Source organism: Emys orbicularis, chromosome 4, assembly GCF_028017835.1.
Source record: "Emys orbicularis isolate rEmyOrb1 chromosome 4, rEmyOrb1.hap1, whole genome shotgun sequence".
Lineage (NCBI taxonomy): Eukaryota > Metazoa > Chordata > Testudines > Emydidae > Emys > Emys orbicularis.
This window is the reverse complement of record NC_088686.1, coordinates 158,085,489-158,105,551: the sequence shown is the minus strand read 5'-3', so window position 1 is coordinate 158,105,551 and position 20,063 is coordinate 158,085,489. Positions and strand designations below refer to the sequence as shown.

The window sequence follows — 20,063 nt, the reverse complement described above, 5'->3', positions numbered from 1 at the left end:
GGAGGTGGAGGTGGAGAAGAGGCGGGGGCGGGGCTTTGGGAGGGGGGGTGGGATCAGGGCATACCCCCGCAACCCCCTACCGTGAGCCACTCAGGGCAGGGGGCTCGGAGCATCCCCACGACCCCAGCCCACACCCCCAGACCTCTGCCCTGACTCCTGCACCCCCCCACACACCCTGACTCCAGCACCCCCCACACATAGCGAGCCCCCCACACCTGATGCCCTGACTCCTGCACCCCCTCACACACCCACAGCCCCCCCAAAGCCCATGCCCTGACTCCTGCACCCCCCACATCCCCACCCCCACCCTGAGCACCAAACAGGAGCTCCTGCACCCCCCCCATTCCCACCTGCACCCCTCACACCAAATGGGAGCTGCCCCAGGTAAGCGCTCCACACCCCAACCTCCTGCCCCAACCTTGAGCCCCCTCCCTCACCCTAGCTCCTGGCCAGACCCCGCACCCCAACCCCCAGCCTGCTCCTGAACCCTAACTCCCTCCCAGACCCTGCACCCCCAGCCCTGTGCTCAGTGCACCCCCGCCCTCAGCTCAGTGCAGAGAGAGACAAAGAGAATGGGCTAGAACCAGGTAGGTACCCGCTCTAAGTGGGCAGGGGCGGGGGGGATCCTGTTTACCCCCTCCCCAGCCCTGCTGCACTTGCAGTTTACCCCCGGCCCCTCCCTTGCTCCCAGGGACCAACCTTAGCCCCCGCCCCACTGTGCTTCTGCCCCCGGCTCCTGCCTTGCTCCAGTCATCAGGGACTAATCCTCCCCCCATGTCCCACTGTGCTCATCTTGCCCCTGGCCCCTGCCTCACTCCAGCTGGGGACCAATCCTTCTCCCCCCCATGCCCCACTGTCAGGGGGGATAACAATCAATCATTTTTTAAAAAAAGAATAAAATAGATAGTTTTAATTAAGATACATGATATCTCATCATGGAATAGGGATTATAAATGGAGACAATATATTCATGTCATGTTTAAGAAAAGTTTTGTAAATGAGTTCCAATAGTTCATGGATTAGGGATCCAATCTTATGGGGTTCCAAAGGCTTCTGTAGAGATTATTTGGGTTAATCTTTCTATCTACCCAATGGGACGCAGTGCTCAGTCTAGAAGATACCAGCAGAGATGCTTAGTTTTGCAGGTCTCAAAATGTGCATTTGTGTCTCCAGAGGTAACATGCTTGTTAACAGCAAAAATGTTTTTAAATAAATAAATAATATATAGAGGTGAGAAATAACAGACCTCAACGCTATTGTCCCTCTACAAATGTGTGTGCACAGAGTCAATCCCTTACCTCTCTTTAAAAGTGCAAAGTTTCAAAAAGTTCAATGAATAGAAGATTGTTGGGGGTGGAATAGATCTGGACAAGGAGAAGAAGTCTGGAGATTAATGTGAGAAGTGAGGGACATATGCTTTTTTTGTTAGAATATTATATGTTTGCTGCTGAAGAAAAAATTCCAGAATACTTAATGTTGTTGTTTTAGTTAAATAAAACAATTTAAATGTCTGTCTGGTGATGTTCTCCTCCTAATACAGCCTGGCAAGAAAATCCTCCAAATATTAATGATTATCCTGTTGAACTGGAGATATTTCACCTCCCAATGACTTCATAAATATCTGCTTCAATTATCTTTGGTAAATGAAATAACCAAACAATCATTCATTTTCTGATATAGCTGTAAAACTCATCTGAAAAGTTTTCAAAATAAATCACTGTTTAAAAATGTGTAGTGTTGTTGCCTGCCCAGATGGGCCCCAAGATGGCAAACAGAGTTCGTTGCCCGGTGTGCTTTGCACCAATAAAGACACCGAGGTGGAGAAACAAAACACATTTATTCGAGATCTCTGAATAGGCACTAGGAGACCACCATGTCTCAAATCAAGTGCAGCACATACAAACAAATTTTCCCTTTTATATCCCAAGCAGTTTCTGTGCAAGCCTTTGTCTATTTCACCCTTACCCCTCCCTTTCAGACAACAGTTACAGCAGTTACACCGTATGCATGTTAGAAACTTTCCCAGTCGTCTGCTTATCTCTTGGCCTTGCAAGGCCTGTTTACAGCAGTTTTCCCTCGTCTTATCACTACGGCGTTTGTGAGCGAGCAAAACAGCAGCTGTCTGCTAGAAAAGCTGATCATTACATATTTTGCTTCAGCATCAAGGCAATTAGCACAGAAGTAGGTGAGAGTTCACAAGATGGAGTTCTGTGGTTCAGGTAGGCCCAGAGCAGAAGAGCTTCATCGGCACTTTTGGCCTTCCACTCTCCCGAGTTACCTGGTAGCTATGCCTAGTGACACCAACAGTGTGTACCTTCTAAAAATGAAACCTCCATCTATCTCTGAGTTGTGAAGAATATGTATTAAGGTTATAACAACCAACAAGAATGCACTTCTATGTAGAAAACCATGATTAAATTGAGTCTTCCTGATTAGTGATTTAAATCACGATTTAAATCACGATTTAAATCAGATCCACCCTGCCCGCTGTGCTCTTGCCCCTGGCCCCTTCATTCCCCAGGGGGCTCCACAAATATCTTTGGCGCCAGGCCCACAAAAAGTTAATCCGGCCTTGCCTTGGACAGTTGGAGAACTGTTTGTGGGTGAGCTTGATTTGTTTACAGTTTGGGCCAAGCTGCCTTCTTGTCCATCTCTCTGTTCCCTTGGACCAGCTCGAGAGGTATCTTCCCCAGCTTCCACGTAGATTACCTATAATTGATTTGAAACTTCTAGCAGTGAGCAATTCCTCCCGGTCCTCTTCTCTTTGGCAGCCACAGCCTGCCCATTCTCATCTATCTCCAACTGTGTAGAAAGCCTCTGGGACCTCTTGCCTGTGGGTGTTATGAGCTGCCAGGCCTCCTCTCTGACTTTCTCTCTCTCCCATTCCTTGGTGGCCAGCTCCTTTCTTCCTTAAACCTGGGCTACTGGTGTTTCCCAGACAGGGTGGTCTAGGAACTCCTCAGTTTCTCTGACTCTTAGGGTCTCAGCTTGTCCCTCCAATCCAAGAATCTTGTCCTCCGCCACCAATGTGGACTCCATGCACACGTAAACAGGGGATTTGTCCCACCATAGTAGGAGGCTTTCTCTATAGACACATTATCCCAGCTGAACTGAGCGACAAAAGGGTCCAAACCGTGCCCCGATTCACTTCACCCCGGTCCCTGCCCCACCCTTGACTTTCCCTCTGGGCCCCATGTGAACAGGACTTGCATTGCACAGGGAGGACAGAACTCAGGGGTTCCTGGGAGTTTATCTCAATCTCTCCATGGTCAACTCTGGCCAGGGACGGGGGTGCCCCCTACTCCAGGGTGCTCCGAACTCCCGTATCACCCTTTTAATCCATAATCGCTGCAGTTGTAGCTACAATGTATTTACACCAAACTAGTTTCTTTGCAGCTTGAAGGGTGAGCCCTGTGAGGAAGTGGTTTGGGTGAGGTTCAGTGCAGCAGTCTCTCAAGTGCAATGAACTTTAGAGTTACAACAAATTTATGAGTCTGGTGTCTTCTTCTGGGACCTGGAGGTGCAGCTGCTGGGGGGGAACTGCCAGTCTAAGGAGGCGGTGAAGCTGTGTGGCTCAATCTGGAGGAAAATTGAGACCCCCAAGGGGGTCTGGTACGCTGATGGGTTCCTCCTAGAGATGGTTCGAAAACTGGGGCCAAAGCACAGATACTGTGGATCCGTGACACTGCTGTATTGGCAGTGCCTCCCCCAGCCCCCCAACTCTGGCCTATAGTGCCCTCTCGACCAGCCACATCCCCCTGAGAGGTGCAGAGCCATTGAGAATGAACTGGAGGGGATGATCCTGCCCCCAGAAGGGGAATCAACTGGAGGGTTCGATTCTGCCCCCTGTAGAGAAGGGAGTAGACGGGAGGGGATGATCATACCCCTTGGCGTAGGCCTGGCTTGCCATAAGGAACTTGCCTTAATGGCCGTGCCTGGGAAGGGGACTGGGAGGGTGAGTTGTAAATAGGGGATTGCGAAGCAGCGTGCTGGAGTCAGGGTATCTGTGCTAGCTAAGATAAGCAGCAACACCCTGATACTGAGAATAACGGCAAAGATAAACTAGGACTGTAGAAATCAGCGTCCATAGGAACAGGCGTGGGCAGCGCACACTGTGCAGGGACTGGGTCTGCAACGTAACCCAGCCAATCCCTAGGGGGTGATGCAATGCCCAGCACATGCAGTGTGAGGTGTAACGGGGTACAAAGGAAGAGGTTTGCTGTGTAACCTGGGATGTCTCTGCAACTTAAGAAAAGTTCATGCTCTGTTGCTAAGTGACCGGGGGTGAAACCTCCCAGGAACTCTGGTCCCTGCCCTAAGTGACCATGACAAGGTTGGGGGTCGAGCCCCACAGGAATCCTGGGCCCAGCCTTGTCGGGGTTACAAGAACTCTGGCGCATGGGAGCGTGGAAGAGGTGCCCTTGCGGGCAGGCAGGCCTCTACCAGGGATCCATCAACCTCCCTGGAAGCCTGGTCCAGAGCAGAGCTACCCTGAGAGTTAGAAAAGTTTTTCCTAATATCCAGCCCCTTGCTGCAAGCTAAGCTGCTTCCTTCTGGTCCCCCCTTCGCTGGACACGGAGCACAACCGCTCCCCAGAGTGACCCGTGTTCTCCCGTCCCAGCTCAGCCTTCTCTTCCCCAGGCTGAACGCAGCCAGGGCCTGCAGCCGTCCCTCGCTGGCACCTGAACGGGTTTGTCCTGGGACATGGGAGAAGGGAGTGTGCATAAAAGAGATTTATGTCTACACTGAGCCCTGCTAGGCCCTCCCCCCAACCCACTAGACCTCACTTCCCTCCCAGAGCCTGGATAGAACCCAGGAGTCCTGGCTCCCAGCCCTCCCCGCTCTAACCACTAGAGCCCACTTCCCTCCCAGAGCTGGGGACAGAACCCAGGAGTCCTGGCTCCCAGCCCCCCTGTTTTAACCACTAAACCCCACTCCCCTCCCAGAGCTGGGGAGAGAACCCAGGAGTCCTGGCTCCCGCCGTTCCCACTCTAACCACTAGACCCCACTCCCCTCCCAGAGCTCGGGAGAGAACCCAGGGGTCCTGGCTCCCAGGCGTTCCCGCTCTAGCCACTAGACCCCACTCCCCTCCCAGAGCTGGGGACAGAACCCAGGAGTCCTGGCTCCCAGCCCCCCTGTTTTAACCACTAAACCCCACTCCCCTCCCAGAGCTGGGGAGAGAACCCAGGAGTCCTGGCTCCCGCCGTTCCCACTCTAACCACTAGACCCCACTCCCCTCCCAGAGCTCGGGAGAGAACCCAGGGGTCCTGGCTCCCAGGCATTCCCGCTCTAGCCACTAGACCCCACTCCCCTCCCAGAGCTGGGGACAGAACCCAGGAGTCCTGGCTCCCGCCGTTCCCACTCTAACCACTAGACCCCACTCCCCTCCCAGAGCTGGGGACAGAACCCAGGAGTTCTGGCTCCCGCCGTTCCCACTCTAACCACTAGACCCCACTCCCCTCCCAGAGCTCGGGAGAGAACCCAGGGGTCCTGGCTCCCAGGCATTCCCGCTCTAGCCACTAGACCCCACTCCCCTCCCAGAGCCAGGGAGAACCCAGGGGTCCTGGCTCCCCTCCCAGCCCCATCTACCAGTGGCTATTAATATCCTCCCCTGCAGCTACACCCCTCCCATGCCGTGGTAGCCAATCTCCTTTGGTGTCAGAGCCCCACTGCCGGGCAGGAGGAAATAGCAACGACCTTATGTTTTACTTTCATTTCTCCAGCAGAAAATTGTACTTGGACACTGACAGAGCGAGCTGTGGGACAGGTAATGGATGCGGGGGAGGGAACTACCATTCCTGGGGGCAGAATTATCCCTTCCAGTCTATCCCCCTGTGACGTTATTGATATAATCTGGGACCATATAGATCATTGTTGCAACCAAGGTCCTGTAGTGGCACCCAAATCTTGTATAAAGGGGGTCAAATGGGGTGTCTAAGACAAGGTTATGGATTACGGGTTATAATTATGCTGTCTATATGTGTGTATCAGTGTTATAGTTGAAGTTATGAATATTGGCTCTATAATGTCTGTATTGCAAACTTATGCTATGCTTCTGGGTGACATCCCAGACAAGCTGGTGTTAGCTCGGCCTAGCCTGCTTGATGGCCCATTAAGAACCATCAGCTATACAATGGACTCATTGAGAAAAGGCAAATATGCCTTGAGACTCAGCAAAGTATGCAGGGACTGGCCCATGTGACTCCAGGCTCCATTTTGCTGTAATTTTCCACAGTAAGAACAAAGGGGTGTTCTTACACCTGGAAAAGACTATATAAGGCTGGTGCCTCATCTCCATTGGGTCTTCAATCCTGCTTCACACCTCTGGAGGAACTTTGCTACAAGCTGAAGCTTTGAACAAAGGACTGAGGACCCATCCCAGCGGGGGATGTATTCCAGAGACTTGATTGGAACCTGCAGTTTATTCTATCGCTGCTGCAAGCCTGAACCAAGAATTTTGCCTTTACTGTATGTAATTGATTCCATTTAACCAATTCTAACTCTCATCTCTATCTTTTTCCTTTTATGAATAAACCTTTAGATTTTAGATTCTAAAGGATTGGCAACAGCGTGATTTGTGGGTAAGATCTGATTTGTATATTGACCTGGGTCTGGGGCTTGGTCCTTTGGGATCAGGAGAACCTTTTTCTTTTACTGGGGTATTGGTTTTCATAACCATTTGTCCCCATAACGAGTGGCACTGGTGGTAATACTGGGAAACTGGAGTGTCTAAGGAGATTGCTTGTGAGACTTGCGGTTAGCCAGTGGGGTGAGACCGAAGTCCTCTTAGTCTGGCTGGTTTGGTTTGCCTTAGAGGTGGAAAAAACCCCAGCCTTGGGCTGTAACTGCCCTGTTTGAGCAATTTGTCCTGAGTTGGCACTCTCAGTTGGGTTCCGCCAGAACCGCATCGTCACCCCCCCCCCCCCACGGGGCAGGTTCATCCCCCACCCCCGGCCCCTCTATTCTGCCCACCCAGACAACCCACCTGAGATTTGAATTGCTGGTTTCAAACCAGGGACACCAGTAGCCTCTGGGAGGCACCTAAGGTACTTCCCAGCCACTCCCCAGACTGTGGCTTGGTCCCGGCCCCAGCCCAACCAGCGCAGCCCCGCTCCACATCTTGAGCTCTGAGTCCCTCAGTGCTGTCCTTGTGTACTGGGGACACCCCCCATCCCCACTAGCACCCCAAGAAATGAGCAAACCCTCTTTGGCCAGCGCCTCATGCCACAGCCCCACGGCACCCAGAGCCCAGGGGTTCCAGCTCTCAGCTCCCCTCCCTCCCTGTTCTAACCCCCTCCCCTCCCAGAGCTGGGGAGAGAACCCAGGAGTCCGGGCTCCCTGGCATTACAGCTTTCCAGACCTAAACAGTTTGCCCCTCTGCCAGCCCTCCTGTTTGAGCACAGGGGGTGTGAGGGGGTTAATCCATTCATGTCCTGTTGTCTCAGTTCTCCAACAGAGTTTGGCTTTAGCCCGAGCCCAGGAGGAGGGGCGATCGGTCAACTGGAGCCCGGCCTGTCACCCGCTGCATTATGGGAAATGCAAATAATAAAGGGTAAGTGCCCTAGTCCCACCCAATTCAGGTGTAACCTACTCCAGAGCTGGGGCTAGAGCCCACGAATCCTGGCTCACAGCCCCTCCGGTCTATCCCCTACACCCCAATCCCCTGCCCCCCCAATCTGGGATAGAACCCAGGAGTCCTGGCTCACAGGCCCCCTGCTGTGTGTCTCCCAGGCCAATCCCACTCCCCTCCTCAAAGCCAACTCCAGAGGGGATGGTGAAGCGACTCCAGGAGGACGTCACCTGCTCCATCTGCCTGGACATCTTGGAGGACCCCGTCTCCATCGAGTGCGGCCACAACTTCTGCCGGGGCTGCCTCTCTGCTCACTGGAGCGGGGTCTTAGCCTGGGAGTCCCAGTGCCCCGAGTGCCGGGCTCCCTGCTCCAGGGACAGGATGACCCCAGACACACGCGTCAAAAGCCTGGTGGAGAAAATCAGAGACCTGCCACGCGAAGAGACGCTGACAGCAACAGGGACAGTGAGCCCTGAGGTAGGTGCAGCCATGGCTGGTCCAGAGATGCAGCCACCTCTGGGGTGGGGCAGCCAGGGAACAGCTGCACGGCCACTTCCTGCAGCACAGTGTCTCCTAACTCCACGCTGGGGCCCTGGGGTCAGAGGGAAGGCCGGCTAACGGGATTCCTGTGTCCCTTTAGCAACTGGTCAGGTCCCTGGGCTGATAAGGGGGGAGCTGGACCTCAGGGCTCAGACCTCCTGATAAGAAATTAACCCCCAAGCAAACAGCCTGTGACTCCATACAGGGGACCCCGGTGAGGGGCCTAGCTGGCTGGAAGGTGGGGTGTGGGGGGGGAGAGGATGGGACATGGGGCCTTTCCCTTCTAGGGGGCACTGGCTTGGATCTGGCCCAGGGCGGGACTGGCTGGTTCAGGGGATGGGAATGGGGTACTGGGCTCTGACCCGGGGCACAGGGGACTCACCATCTCAGAGGTGGGGTCCCAGCTCTGACTCTGCTCTGTCCCTGCAGCAGGGGCCGGGGGCTCAGCTGGGATCAGGGCGCCCGGTGCAGCTGGTGCGTCCGGACGAGGAAGGGGGCCTGACCCTGGACAAGGAGGCCCTGAGCCGCTGCCTGGAGCAGGGTGGGGTGGGGGACGCCCCCGTCTGCCTGGTGTCCATCATCGGGGAGCAGCGCCGGGGCAAATCCTTCCTGCTGAACTACCTGCTCCGCCGGCTCCGGAGCCCGGTGAGTGTGAATGGGAGTGCAGTGTGTGTGAGTGAGTGCAGCCCTGATCCCCTCCCAGAGCCGGGGAGAGAACCCAGGAGTCCGGGCTCCCAGCTCCCCCTGCTCTAACCCACTAGACCCCACTCCCTTCCCAGAGCTCGGATAGAACCCAGGAATCCTGGCTCCCGGCCCCCGCTGCCCTAACCCACTAGACCCCACTCCCCTCCCACAGGGCAGTGCATGGGGATGGGAGCCCTAGGGTGGCTGGTACCTCACCCCTCCCCATCTCATGCTGTCTGACCAGTGGTATGAACTGCTGCCCCCTGCTGGTGGGGCTCAGACCAGCACAGATCTGTGACCTTTGTCCCCTGGCCACATCCGGGGAGCTGTGTGTCCGTCTAGACCCTCGTCTGTGTGTCCGTCTAGACCCTCGTCTGTGTGTCTGTGTCAAGAGTGTTTGTTTAGACCTCACCGAGCTTGTCTGTGTGTCTGTCTCAGCCTGAGTCTGCCAGTCCCACCCTGGGCCAGATCTTTCCAACGCGCCGGTCCCCACGCTACCTGCCTGCTAATAAAATACCCACAGTCCCCCTGCCCCCCTGCATTAATTGTCCCTCCCCCTGTGTCTCCCTCCCCCCAGGATGTGAAGGACGGATCCTGGATGGGCCGGGAGGAGGAGCCCTTGGAGGGGTTCGAGTGGCGAGTTGGCACCCGCAGCGTCACCAAGGGGGTGTGGGTGTGGAGTCAGCCCTTCTGGGTCCCCACCGAGTGGGGGAAGGTGAGTGGGAAGGGCGGGAAAATGGGGTGGGGGGATGAGTGACCCCAGCAGATCTCTACTTGGGGGAGCAGAGCAGACAGAGGCCTGGGAGGGGAGGCAGGGAACCCAGTGCCCCCCAGGGGCTGGGTCTCACTCAGTGCTGGGGCATCCGGGGGACAGAACGGGGAACTCGCTTGTGACCCCGGCTTGTGGCTCCCCCCCAGGTGGCCGTGCTGCTGGTCGACACCGAGGGCTCCATGGACATTGTCAGAGACACGGAGACCAGCGTCAAACTCTCCGCCCTCTCCATGCTGCTTGGCTCCTACCAGGTAGGCGCTAGGGGGCGCTGTGCTGTGGGGAGCGGGGCAGGGCTCAGCAGGGGGAGCTCTCCCCTGGCAGCCAGGGCTGGCCCCGATGCCCCAGGTTGGCACTAGGGGGCGCTGTGCTGCGGGGGGAGGGTCGTGCAGGTTTCTGTATCTAACCCTGTCCTCTCTGATTACTTGCAGATCCTGAATGTTTCCAGCCAGATAAAGGACCCTGATCTAGCATATCTGGAGGTGAAGCGGGGAGAGGGCAGGATGTGGCACCGTTCTCAGACAGCCTCTCAGGGTTCCCTCTCCACTCTGGGGTACAGATGTGGGTTTCCACATGAAAGACCCCCCTAAGCTTATTTCTACTAGCTTAGGTTAAAAACTTCCCCAAGGCACAAATCCTTCCTTGTCTTTGGATGGGTATTGCTGCCACCACCAAGTGAGTTAGACAAAGATTAAGGAAAAGGACCACTTGGAGTTCCTGTTTCCCCAAAATATCCCCCCAAGCCCCTTCATCCCCCTTCCTGGAGAGGCTTGAGAATCATATACGAACCAAATAGGTTAACAAGGTGAGCACAGACCAGACCCTTGGGTTTTTAGGACACTTGAAAAAACAGAACTTTGTTATAAAGAAAAAAGTAAAAGAAGCACCTCTGTAAAATCAGGACGGAAAGTAATTTTACAGGGTAATAAGATTCAAAACACAGAGGATTCTCCTCTAGGCAAAACTTTAAAGTTACAAAAAACCAGGAATAAACCTCCCTCTTAGCATAGGGACAATTCACAAGCTAAAACAAAAGATAATCTAATGCATTTCCTTCCTATTACTTACAATTTGTAATCTTAGATGCTTAGTTCAGGTATGGCTTTAGGAGATGTATTTTTCCTGTCCTGATTCCTCGCTGACCCGGAGAGAACACACAGAGAGAGACAAAACAAAAACCTGCCCCCACAGATTTGAAAGTATCTTCTCCCCTTATTGGTCCTTTTGGTCAGGTGCCAACCAGGTTATTTGAGCTTCTTAACCCTTTACAGGTAAAGGAGGGATTTTATGCTACCCTTAGCTGTATGTTCATGACACAGCCCCAGTGGGGTAGTCTGCCCATTCTACAGCTGGGGAAACTGAGGCCCAGAGAGAATCAGTGACTTGCTGAGGTCAATGGGGAGTCTGTGGAACAGCCAGAGATAGAACCCAGGAGTCCGAGCTCCCAGCCCCCCCCCTGCTCTAACCCACCAGCCCCCCCTCCCCTCCCAGAGCTGGGGAGAGAACCCAGGAGTCCTGGCTCCCAGCCCCCCCGTTCTAACCACTAGACCCCACTCCCCTCCCAGAGCTGGGGAGAGAACCCAGGAGTCCTGGCTCCCAGCCCCCCCCCTGCTCTAACCCACCAGCCCCCCCTCCCCTCCCAGAGCTGGGGAGAGAACCCAGGAGTCCTGGGGCTGTATCCAGCAGGGCCCAGCTTCTGTGCTGGTCCAGGGGCTGGAATTCGCCCCTGCCCGAGCTCCAGGCTTACTGAGTGTTGCCCGGAGTCTGGGAACGTCTCAGTATTTGGTATCTTGGTCTATTCTGTTCCTACCATTGGTGGGCATGGGGGGCAAACAGAGCCCCTGGCATGGGGCAGGGGAGCGGGGAACCTTGACCTGCAGTTCTGCTCTTTGGCCACTAGGTGTCTCTGCACCACAGGGGGAAAGCCGTGGGACTGGGGTAACAGACCAAGACCAAGCTGGAGCTGCAACTTTGGGGGGGGGGGGGCTGTTGGTAGGATTTCCACTCCCACCCGCTCCCAGGGCACACGCTGCCTCCCCGCCCCAGAGATCCTAGCTCCAGACTCACCCCCCTGCTCTCTCTGCTCTGCAGATGTTTCTGCACGTGGCCGAAGAGGTGGGAAAGGAATACGGGCTGAAGTCCATTCAGGTGAGATGACATTTCCCCCCCCCATCCCCCACCCTGCCCCAGCCACCCCCTCCCCCCACTGCATGGGATGTTCCTGCCCCAGCCACCCCCTGCCCCACACCCGAGGGGTTCAGCCTTCCCCTCCTGACATCGTCCCGTCTCCCCTGCAGCACCTAGACCTGCTGGTGCGGGATTGGAGCAACTCGACGGTCCTTGGAAGTGACGGTGGGAAGGAGCATCTGAGAGACGTCCGACAGGTGACTGTGGGGAATGGGACCTGGGGCCTTTGCCCTCTGGGGGGTGTTGGCTCTGATCCGGCCCCAGGGCAAGGGCCTGGCTGGCTCAGGGGACCAGGGAATGGGTCCCGGGGTATTTCCCTCTGTTGATGTCTCACTTTGCTGATTTCCCCTGGCTCTGGCAGATGCTGGCGGCGAGGTCCCCTTGCAAACACCCCAAGGCCCTGGAAGCGCTGAGCAGAAGCAGCACCCGCTGTTACCTGATGCCCTTCCCCGGCAGGCGGATCATGACTGGGAGCCAGGGAAGCCTGAGAGGTAACGGACGCGGGACAGCGGCTCTGAGCCTGCGCGACGGGGCGTCTCCATCTCTGCCAGGAACGGGCTGTGGGGGGATGCTCCGGCTCCGGGTTCATTGCCATGTCCCTCCCCTTCGCAGACATGGATGAGGATTTCCAGGACAGCCTGAGGGACTACGTCACCACCCTGGTGGGCTCGGCCGGTCAACACGTGTGGAGAGACCGACATGGGGCGTTGCTTACCGGGACACAGCTCGCTGCTCGGATAACGGTGGGGACTGGCCAGCTGGGGATGGGGTCTCAGTAGGGGGCGCTCTACCCTGGCTGTCAGTGCTGGCCCCATGCCCCCATGTGGCATTAAGGGGGCTGCGCTGCAGGGAGTGGGGTGGGGGTTCTGTAGGGGCGCTCTTCCCAGCAGTCAGTTCCGGCCCCAATACCCCATGGTGGCACTAGGAGGCGCTGTCCTGCGGGGAGCAGGGTGGGGGCTTAGCCCTTTTTGCTGAATTTTTGTTAATTAAGAATTAGGGTCGTATTTATATCCTAGCAGAATCCCAGCTTGGATGATCCTACTGAGCCTTCCTACATCATCCAGGGAAGTTCTTCATTTCCCCCGCCAAACTGATTCCCACTGTTGTCTTATGGCCGTTGCCCAGCTGCCCTGCCCCAGAGGTGGCTGCATCTCCACGCCGGGCAGGCCATCCCCTTGTTCACATTTTTCTAAGCCCTGTGGAGTCTGTATTGTGATTTCTTGTGCTTTCGTTGCAGAAATTCTCTGATCTGATGAAGAAACATCACTGTGGCTTCTCCTCTCCCGCTCAGGTACCTTCTCTGCCTGTCTCTGCCTCTGACCTGATCAAGGGGTGTGTCCCACCTCCTGAATTCACTTCCGATGTAAAACTGCTTCTTACTTTTGTCTTATTGCTGCTGCCTCGCCCAAAAGGTGGCTGCATCTCTTGTTGGGCAAGTCATCCCCGTGTGGGGTTGCTGTGAGGCTATTCCCCAGCTGCCCCACCCCAGAAATGGCTGCATCTCAGCACTGGGTGAGCCATCCCTATGCAGTGTTGTGTGTGGCTGTTCCCAGATGCTCCGACCCAGAGGTGGCTGCATCTCAGGAGTGTGTTTGGTTTTTTTCCCCACGCAGCTAAATTTTAGTTATCAGCGAAATATCAAAAGCCGAAATACTTCGATTTGGAAATGCCACTGTGGTGTCTCATGGGAATTATTGCTTGGCTCTGCATGCTCCATTTTCTCCCCATAAATCAGTTCTCTGGTCGGACTGCAGCTCCCATGATGCACCACAGAGGAGGGAGATGATGCATCATGGGAGTCCATGGCTGTGGAGCATCATGGGGCTTGTAGTTTGGGTGCCTGGCTTCAGGGAGAGCTGCCGCAGTGGCTCATGGGAGTTGTAGTTTCACATTGGCTAGTGACATCACTCTGTTAGATGAGGTTGCTGCAGTGGAAGCAGCAGTCGCTAGGTGGAGACGGGGCCCCATAAACTGTGGCTGACCCCAGCCTTGTCCTCCCCGTGCAGATGGCCATCACCTTCCACAACCAGAGAGTCATGGACAGGGCCAGCGCAGACCATGCTCTATTTCTGAAGGAGAAGGTGAGTCTGGGGGGGGGGGTCTGTGCCCCAGCCAGGGGAACCCCAGGGAACCATCCCAGCGAATGCCACCGGCTGTGGGCTTGGGGGTAGGAGACGGGACCTCGTATCTCTATAGCCACCCTGGGAGCTGGAGATGAGAGGCTCAAACTCCTGCACCAGGGTTGTGGGGGGGGGGGGGGGGGGATAAGTTTACCCTGTGGCCTTCTGCAGTAGTGGAGGCGTCATGGTCCAGGTGGTTAATGGACTGGACCAGGACTAGGAACTCCTGGATTTTGTCCACTGCAATGCTGCAGACTCCCCTGGGTGAGTCACGGAGTCTCTCTGGACCTCAGTTTCCCCATCTAGCAAAGGGGGAGAATGATCCTGCATTCGGGGGTTTTAGCCTGTGAGCTTTTTGGGGCAGGGATGGTCTCTCACTGAGTTTGTGTGCCGGACCCAGTGTGAGGGGGCCCCACCATGTCAGTCTGGGTCTGTGCCGCGCCCGTCGTGGGGGGGGGGGCCCATCTCAGGCTGGGTCTGTGCCGCGCCCAGCGTGAGGGGGGAACCTCAGCCCAGGTCTGTGTTGTGCCTGGCACGAGGGGGTCCCCCATCTCAGTCCCGGTGTGTGCTGTGCCTGGCGCGAGGGGGTCCCCCATCTCAGTCCCGGTGTGTGCTGTGCCTGGCGCGAGGGGGCCCCCCATCTCGGTCGGGTGGGTGGGGTCTGTGCTGCACTTTCCCTTTCTAATGCTCTTGGCCGTCTCCTCTCCCGGCGGGCGCAGGACGGCGACTCCCGGAACGCAATCACCTGCCTGAAGGTGCGGCCGAGCAAGATGGTGGAGCTGTTTGCGGAGCGGCGCGGGCACTTGCTGCGGCGGTGCCGGACCGGCATGCGGGAGCCGGTGCCGGAGACAGAGGCCCGGCTGACAGAGCTGGAGGAGGATCTGACACAGGAGGCTGAGACCTTCCTGGAGACCTACAGGAAGCGCTTCAAGAAATTGGCCATTTTGGCAGGCGTGGGTGCGGGGGTGCTGGTCCTGGCACCGGTGGGCGGAGCTGTCGGTGCCGGGATCGGTGCTGGGATCGCCGCTGCTGCCATCGCCGCTGAGGCGGCTGTGGCCATTGGGGCTGGGACGGGCGCCGCGGCCGGTATCGTCGTGGGTGGGGGCGTGGGCGGGGGAGTTGGTGGCAACATCGCCCGGAGGGATAGGCAGAGGGCTGAGGCTGCTGGTGGTGGGAGGGAGGAGGGGGACGGAACTGAGGATCTATCCGACGACAAACCCCTGATCTGATCGGTGTCTCCCCCTCCATATTTCTGGGGCTGACGAATGGGGTGACGGGGCTGCAGCATAGCCCAAATACGTCCCCAAGAAGCCACCCCAGAGCGGGGAGCCATCACCCACAGATTCCAAGAAGGGACATTTAGATCCTCTCGTCTGACCTGCTGTGCCACCCAGGCTGGAGAACGCCGCCCACTTCCCCCTGCGTTGGGCCCGATATCTCCCCTTGGACTAAATCATCTCCCGGAAAGGCAGCCAGTCTGGCTCGGAAGCCAGAAGAGATGGAGACCCCACCGCTTTCCCACTGGTGAATCACCCGTGCTGTGAAAAATCCGGCGCCTCATTTCCGATTGGAGTTGGTCTGACTTTAACTTCCAGCCCTCGGTCCTTGCTCTGTCTTCCTCTGACATTGCAGGGCCACTCTGGCTGCAACGCGAAGCGCTTGGAAATGCCCGGCCGATGGTCCTGTCCCGAGATCACCCACTGGGGGTGACAATGGGTGGCTGGCTTACTTTCTACATGAACAGTCCTGTGGTCCGGTCCTGGGGGATAGATCTCCAGCCGCCCCTCTGAGCGGGAAGGCGGGTCCGGGGGAGAGGGCACAGGAAGACCCTGTGGGTTCCCTGCTCTACCATGGACTTCCTCTGTGACCTTGGCCAAGTCCCTTAGTTTCTCCGTGCCTCAGTTTCCCATCTGTAATAATGCATTGAAAGATGGTGAGGGGTTTGAGCTCTACTGAGAGAAAGCGCTATCCAAGAAACAGGAATCGTTATTTACTCTGGGGGAGGCTATAAAACCATCCGAAGCTAAAGGGAATCGGTTCCACACCCATCAACGCACGCTGAGCAGGGGACACCGTCTGGCCAGCTCCACAGGAAGTCTCAGCTCCGACCCTTCAGCGCTGGTGAAAGGCCAGGACTTGGGCTTGGGGATTTCCAACCAATGGGGGCTCGGGCTAGCGGGACTCTCCAGCTGTTCCACGCCAGCCTCCGCTGGCGCCTACGATCCGATAGACGCTCTAGCTTGGTGAGTCGGGAGCGCCCCTTCCCCTCACCGATTCCAAGGCCTGGATAACAATGGCCAGTGATGGAGAATCTGTTCCAATTGTTCTCACTGTTAAAAATGTCTGCCTTCCAGTCTGAGTTTAGTCTACACTTTTCTGTGCTAGACCGAAGGACCTATTGTCAAATATTTGTTCCCCAGGTGGGTACGTATGGACTGGGATCTGGTCACCCCTTAACCTGCTCTTTGTTGAGTCCCAGCTCCCTAAGAACTCCTTGGAAACCTGATATCAGGGCTGTGGGTTTTCAGAGGCTGCACCTCTCGGGACATAGCAAGAGAAAGCAGAAGTCACTTGAGACTATGGTCTGCAAAGTGGTTCTGCTGGAAGGTGGCCAGTCAACGGGTCCTAGGTGCAGGACAGTCTCAGAGCAATGGAGGCATTGAAGCAATTTCCTTTGTGCGCAACAGGAGGTACAGTATTTGGGGTACTGTGTTAGGTGTCAATGTACGGATGAGTGTGTGTGTGTGTGTCTGTGAGCACCTGTAAATGACCGCCCTCGGGAGTGCTAAAGAGTAATCTCCCAGATGTAAATAACTGTGAAGTTCTGACTCATCAAACCTTGAATGGCGAGTTCCTAGTTTTGGGACAAGTCTCCACAGAAACCGTCAGCTCTAATTCGGTTAGGGGAAGATACAGCTGCTGCTTATCGGAAGTGCTTTGTTAACGTGTATTCCTGTGGTTGGGGGCGGGGGGGCGGACACAGAAGGGGAAACAGATTAGCCATTAAACGAACAGGAGTACTTGTGGCACCTTAGAGACTAACAAATTTATTTGAGCATAAGCTTTCGTGGGCTACAGTCCACTTCACTGGATGCATAGAATGGAACATATAGTGAGGAGATATATATACATACAGAGAACATGAAAAGGTGGGAGTTGCCCTACCAACTCTAAGAGGCTAATTAATTAAGATGAGCTATTGTCAGCAGGAGAAAATAACCTTTGTAGTGATCATCAAGATAGTCCATTTAAGACAGTTTGAGAAGAAGGTGTGAGCATACTTAACATAGGGAAATAGATTCAAGGAAATGCGGTGATGAAAACTGGAAATAGGATGCGAGCCGAAGCCTCACCAGTGCTGAGTAGAGTGGGACAATTACCTCCCGTGTCTTACATACGCCCTTCCAGTTAATACACCCCACATGACATTTCCCATTTTTACTCCCCATCACACTCTTGTCTTTGGTGATTTGACTGCGTTGATGACTTGATTCTAATATTGCTGCTGCTAATTTGATTACTTGATCTTATTTTCACCTCAACTGGAGAATGGCCGAGTCAGTTGGGTAGAGTTTGTACTGGCTTGGTCTTAGCGATCTGTTTTCTTGATTTTGTATTCAGGGTTGTTGTTTTACTTATAACAAAATGGCTAGAAAGCACACTGCGTCATTTTTTTCTTTCAATCAGCAACTTGGGCCGGAACCATAGAGAATCTTTGGCTGGTACCAGCCAAGCCACTTTGGAAAGCCATTAGCTTCCCCTAAAGTAACTCTGGTTCTCATAGGGGTCTGTCTGGTGCCTGGCATGAGAGAACCCTGATCCCAGCTGCAGAGGAAACCCTAACCCCTAACAGCTCCTCATAACCTTAACCCCCGACTGGGTATGTGTCACTTAAATCAATTCCCTGCCTTTGCAGGGGCCGTGGTCATGGTGCACCTCAGTCCCTCCTGTTCTCTGCCCATGGCACATGACAGTCAGTCTCCTGAAGGCTGTAATGCTTGGGTCTAATTCTAGCTGTTGGCTTGGTGTGGGGGCGGCTGGGGAGTGTTGGGGGGCCTGTGATATACACCTCAGAGTAGCTGGTCTGGCCATCTGGCCATGAACCCTAACCCTGCCTAACCCAAGCAGCCCCCATATCTAACCCATAAATCTAACCCTCACCTTTAACCCTACCTCTAACTTCCATCCTCCAACCCTGCCACTAACCCATCTAACATCCAACCCCTGCCTTTACACTAACCTCTAAAAAGGCACCCAACTCTGGAAGCGGAAGGTGGGGAGGTTTGGGATGGTCCTTAGATCCTGGGGGAGGTCATTCCACCATCTGGACCAGGCCCCGGAGAAACGCCTGTCTCTCGCACCGATGAGCTTCACCCTTATTGTAGAGAACTCCATTGGACCAGCAAGTCAACCATGGTCTTCATCCTGGATCTCTCAGCTCTTTCAGACACGGTGGACCCAGGACATGAAGTGCCTTGAAGATAAGCCTGAGACCATGAACTTGATTCAATATTGTAGCACAGACGTGGGCATATGGCCCCTGTGTCCGGCCATCTTCTCAATATTTCACCAAAGGAGGTCATGTGCAGGCTCTGCTGAATGCAGGGAAGCAGCCGCTTGTCACGGTTATTGCCAGATGTTTGTATGAGCAACGGTTTTAGAGCCAGGTAGGATATTGAGTTCTGAATCTTCTGGGAGTCAAACCTGAGGCAGGGGGAGGCTGGGAGCCAACCCGGTCAACGTGAGAACAATACTCATCCATGGACTCAGCCTCTGTTTGCTGGCTGGACGAGATGCAGGCTGGCCATCTACAGAGACAAACCGACCTCAAGGGAATGCTCAGGCGAGGGGGCCCCTGGGCTCAGAGACAATAGCTTGTGCCTGGATAAGAGCAGAAGAAATGGCCCATTACAGAGGAGTGACTCTGCCAGTGGGGGGAACAAGGGATCCCAGACTGGACAAGCGCTGTGAGAACCAACCAGCGGGAGAGAAACACCTCAGCAGACAGGAAAGGAACTTGCTAGCAAGGATGGGCTCTAGATGGCATTTGATGTTTTCCTTTTACCTGTAACCTCAGGTTTCCAAAGCCTGTTACTTGCTTTTTATTTGAATCTCTATCTGAGGCTCTGTTAAATGAACTTCAATTTGATTTGATTGTAAACCTGTAAGGGACGGGGGGACTGTCATGAATAGGGGGAACGGTAGCAACCTTTATGTATCCTTGGCAACTGTACTGAATTGCCTTACCTGTAAGGGGTTAAGTAGTTCAAATAACCTAGTCGGCACCTGACCAGAAGGACCAATAAGAAAAGAAAATACTTTCAAATCTGGCGGAGGATTTGTTTGTTGTTGTTGTTCCTTCTCCGGATGGAGGGAGAAGCCAAGCGGGTACAACAGCTCCTGAAAATATACCTGGAATCATCCATCTAAATCCACAGAAATTGTAAGCAAGGGAAGGAAATGCGTTAGGTTATCTTTTGGTTTAGCTTGTGAATTCTCCTATGCTACAGAGGTAGTTTTATTCTTCTTTTTGTAACTGTGAAGCTGAGTCCAGAGGGGAATCCTCTGTCTTTTAAATCTTTTTATTACCCTGTAAAGTTACCTTCCATCCTGATTTTGCAGGTGTAATTTTTATTTTTTTTTCTTTATAAATAAAGTTCTTCTTTTAAGAACCTGATTGATTTTCAGTGTCCTGAAGCCAAAGGGTCTGGTCTGTGCTCACATTGCTAAAGCAATTGGTTGGTATTTTATTCTCAAGTCTCCCCAGGAAAGGGGGTGAAGAGGCTTGGGGGGATATTTTGGGGAAATAGGGATTCCAAGTGACCCCTGAATTTTTGTGTAAATCACTTCGTGGTGGCAGCAATACTGTCCAAGGACAAGGAAAGGAATTTGTGCCTTGGGGAAGTTTTTAACCTAAGCTGGTAGAAGATAAGCTTAGGGGGTCTTTCATGCAGGTCCCCACATCTGTACCCCAGAGTTCAGAGTGTGGGGGGAACCCGGACAGCGGCGTAGGTGGTCTGGCCTAGCCGTCACAGCTGGGCTGAGGCCTGCCCACCAGGGACGGGTGTCGCCATTCAGGAGTTGGAGGAATCACAAGGCCAGGTCCTGTAGACCGGAGTCGGGCTCAGAGTCAGGCTGGAGTCAGAGACCGGAGATCGGGAGACAAACTGGAGTCTGGCGTTGCAGCAGGCCA

The 20,063-nt window shown here is 54.7% G+C and overlaps 1 protein-coding gene across 1 annotated transcript; it reads left to right on the top strand.

The window, feature by feature from the left end:
* The first annotated feature begins 5,726 nt into the window (after positions 1-5,726).
* On the top strand, positions 5,727-15,099 carry LOC135878589 (RING finger protein 112-like). Its single transcript, XM_065404294.1, has 15 exons — positions 5,727-5,767; positions 6,236-6,468; positions 7,446-7,552; positions 7,732-8,047; positions 8,540-8,755; positions 9,372-9,509; positions 9,713-9,817; positions 9,995-10,045; positions 11,655-11,711; positions 11,861-11,947; positions 12,112-12,241; positions 12,363-12,493; positions 12,988-13,041; positions 13,757-13,831; positions 14,590-15,099. The coding sequence occupies exons 3-15, from the start codon at positions 7,530-7,532 to the stop codon at positions 15,097-15,099; spliced, it is 1,893 nt and encodes a 630-aa protein (XP_065260366.1). The 5' UTR covers positions 5,727-5,767; positions 6,236-6,468; positions 7,446-7,529.
* The last annotated feature ends 4,964 nt before the right edge of the window (positions 15,100-20,063 follow it).

Excerpts from the sequence above, each read along its gene's own strand:
- LOC135878589 (XM_065404294.1), top strand. The coding sequence starts at position 7,530 with ATGGGAAATGCAAATAATAAAGG. Across the intron at positions 8,048-8,539 it reads CAGGGACAGTGAGCCCTGAG|CAGGGGCCGGGGGCTCAGCT; the intron begins GTAGGTGCAGCC and ends CTGTCCCTGCAG. Across the intron at positions 11,948-12,111 it reads ATCTGAGAGACGTCCGACAG|ATGCTGGCGGCGAGGTCCCC; the intron begins GTGACTGTGGGG and ends TGGCTCTGGCAG.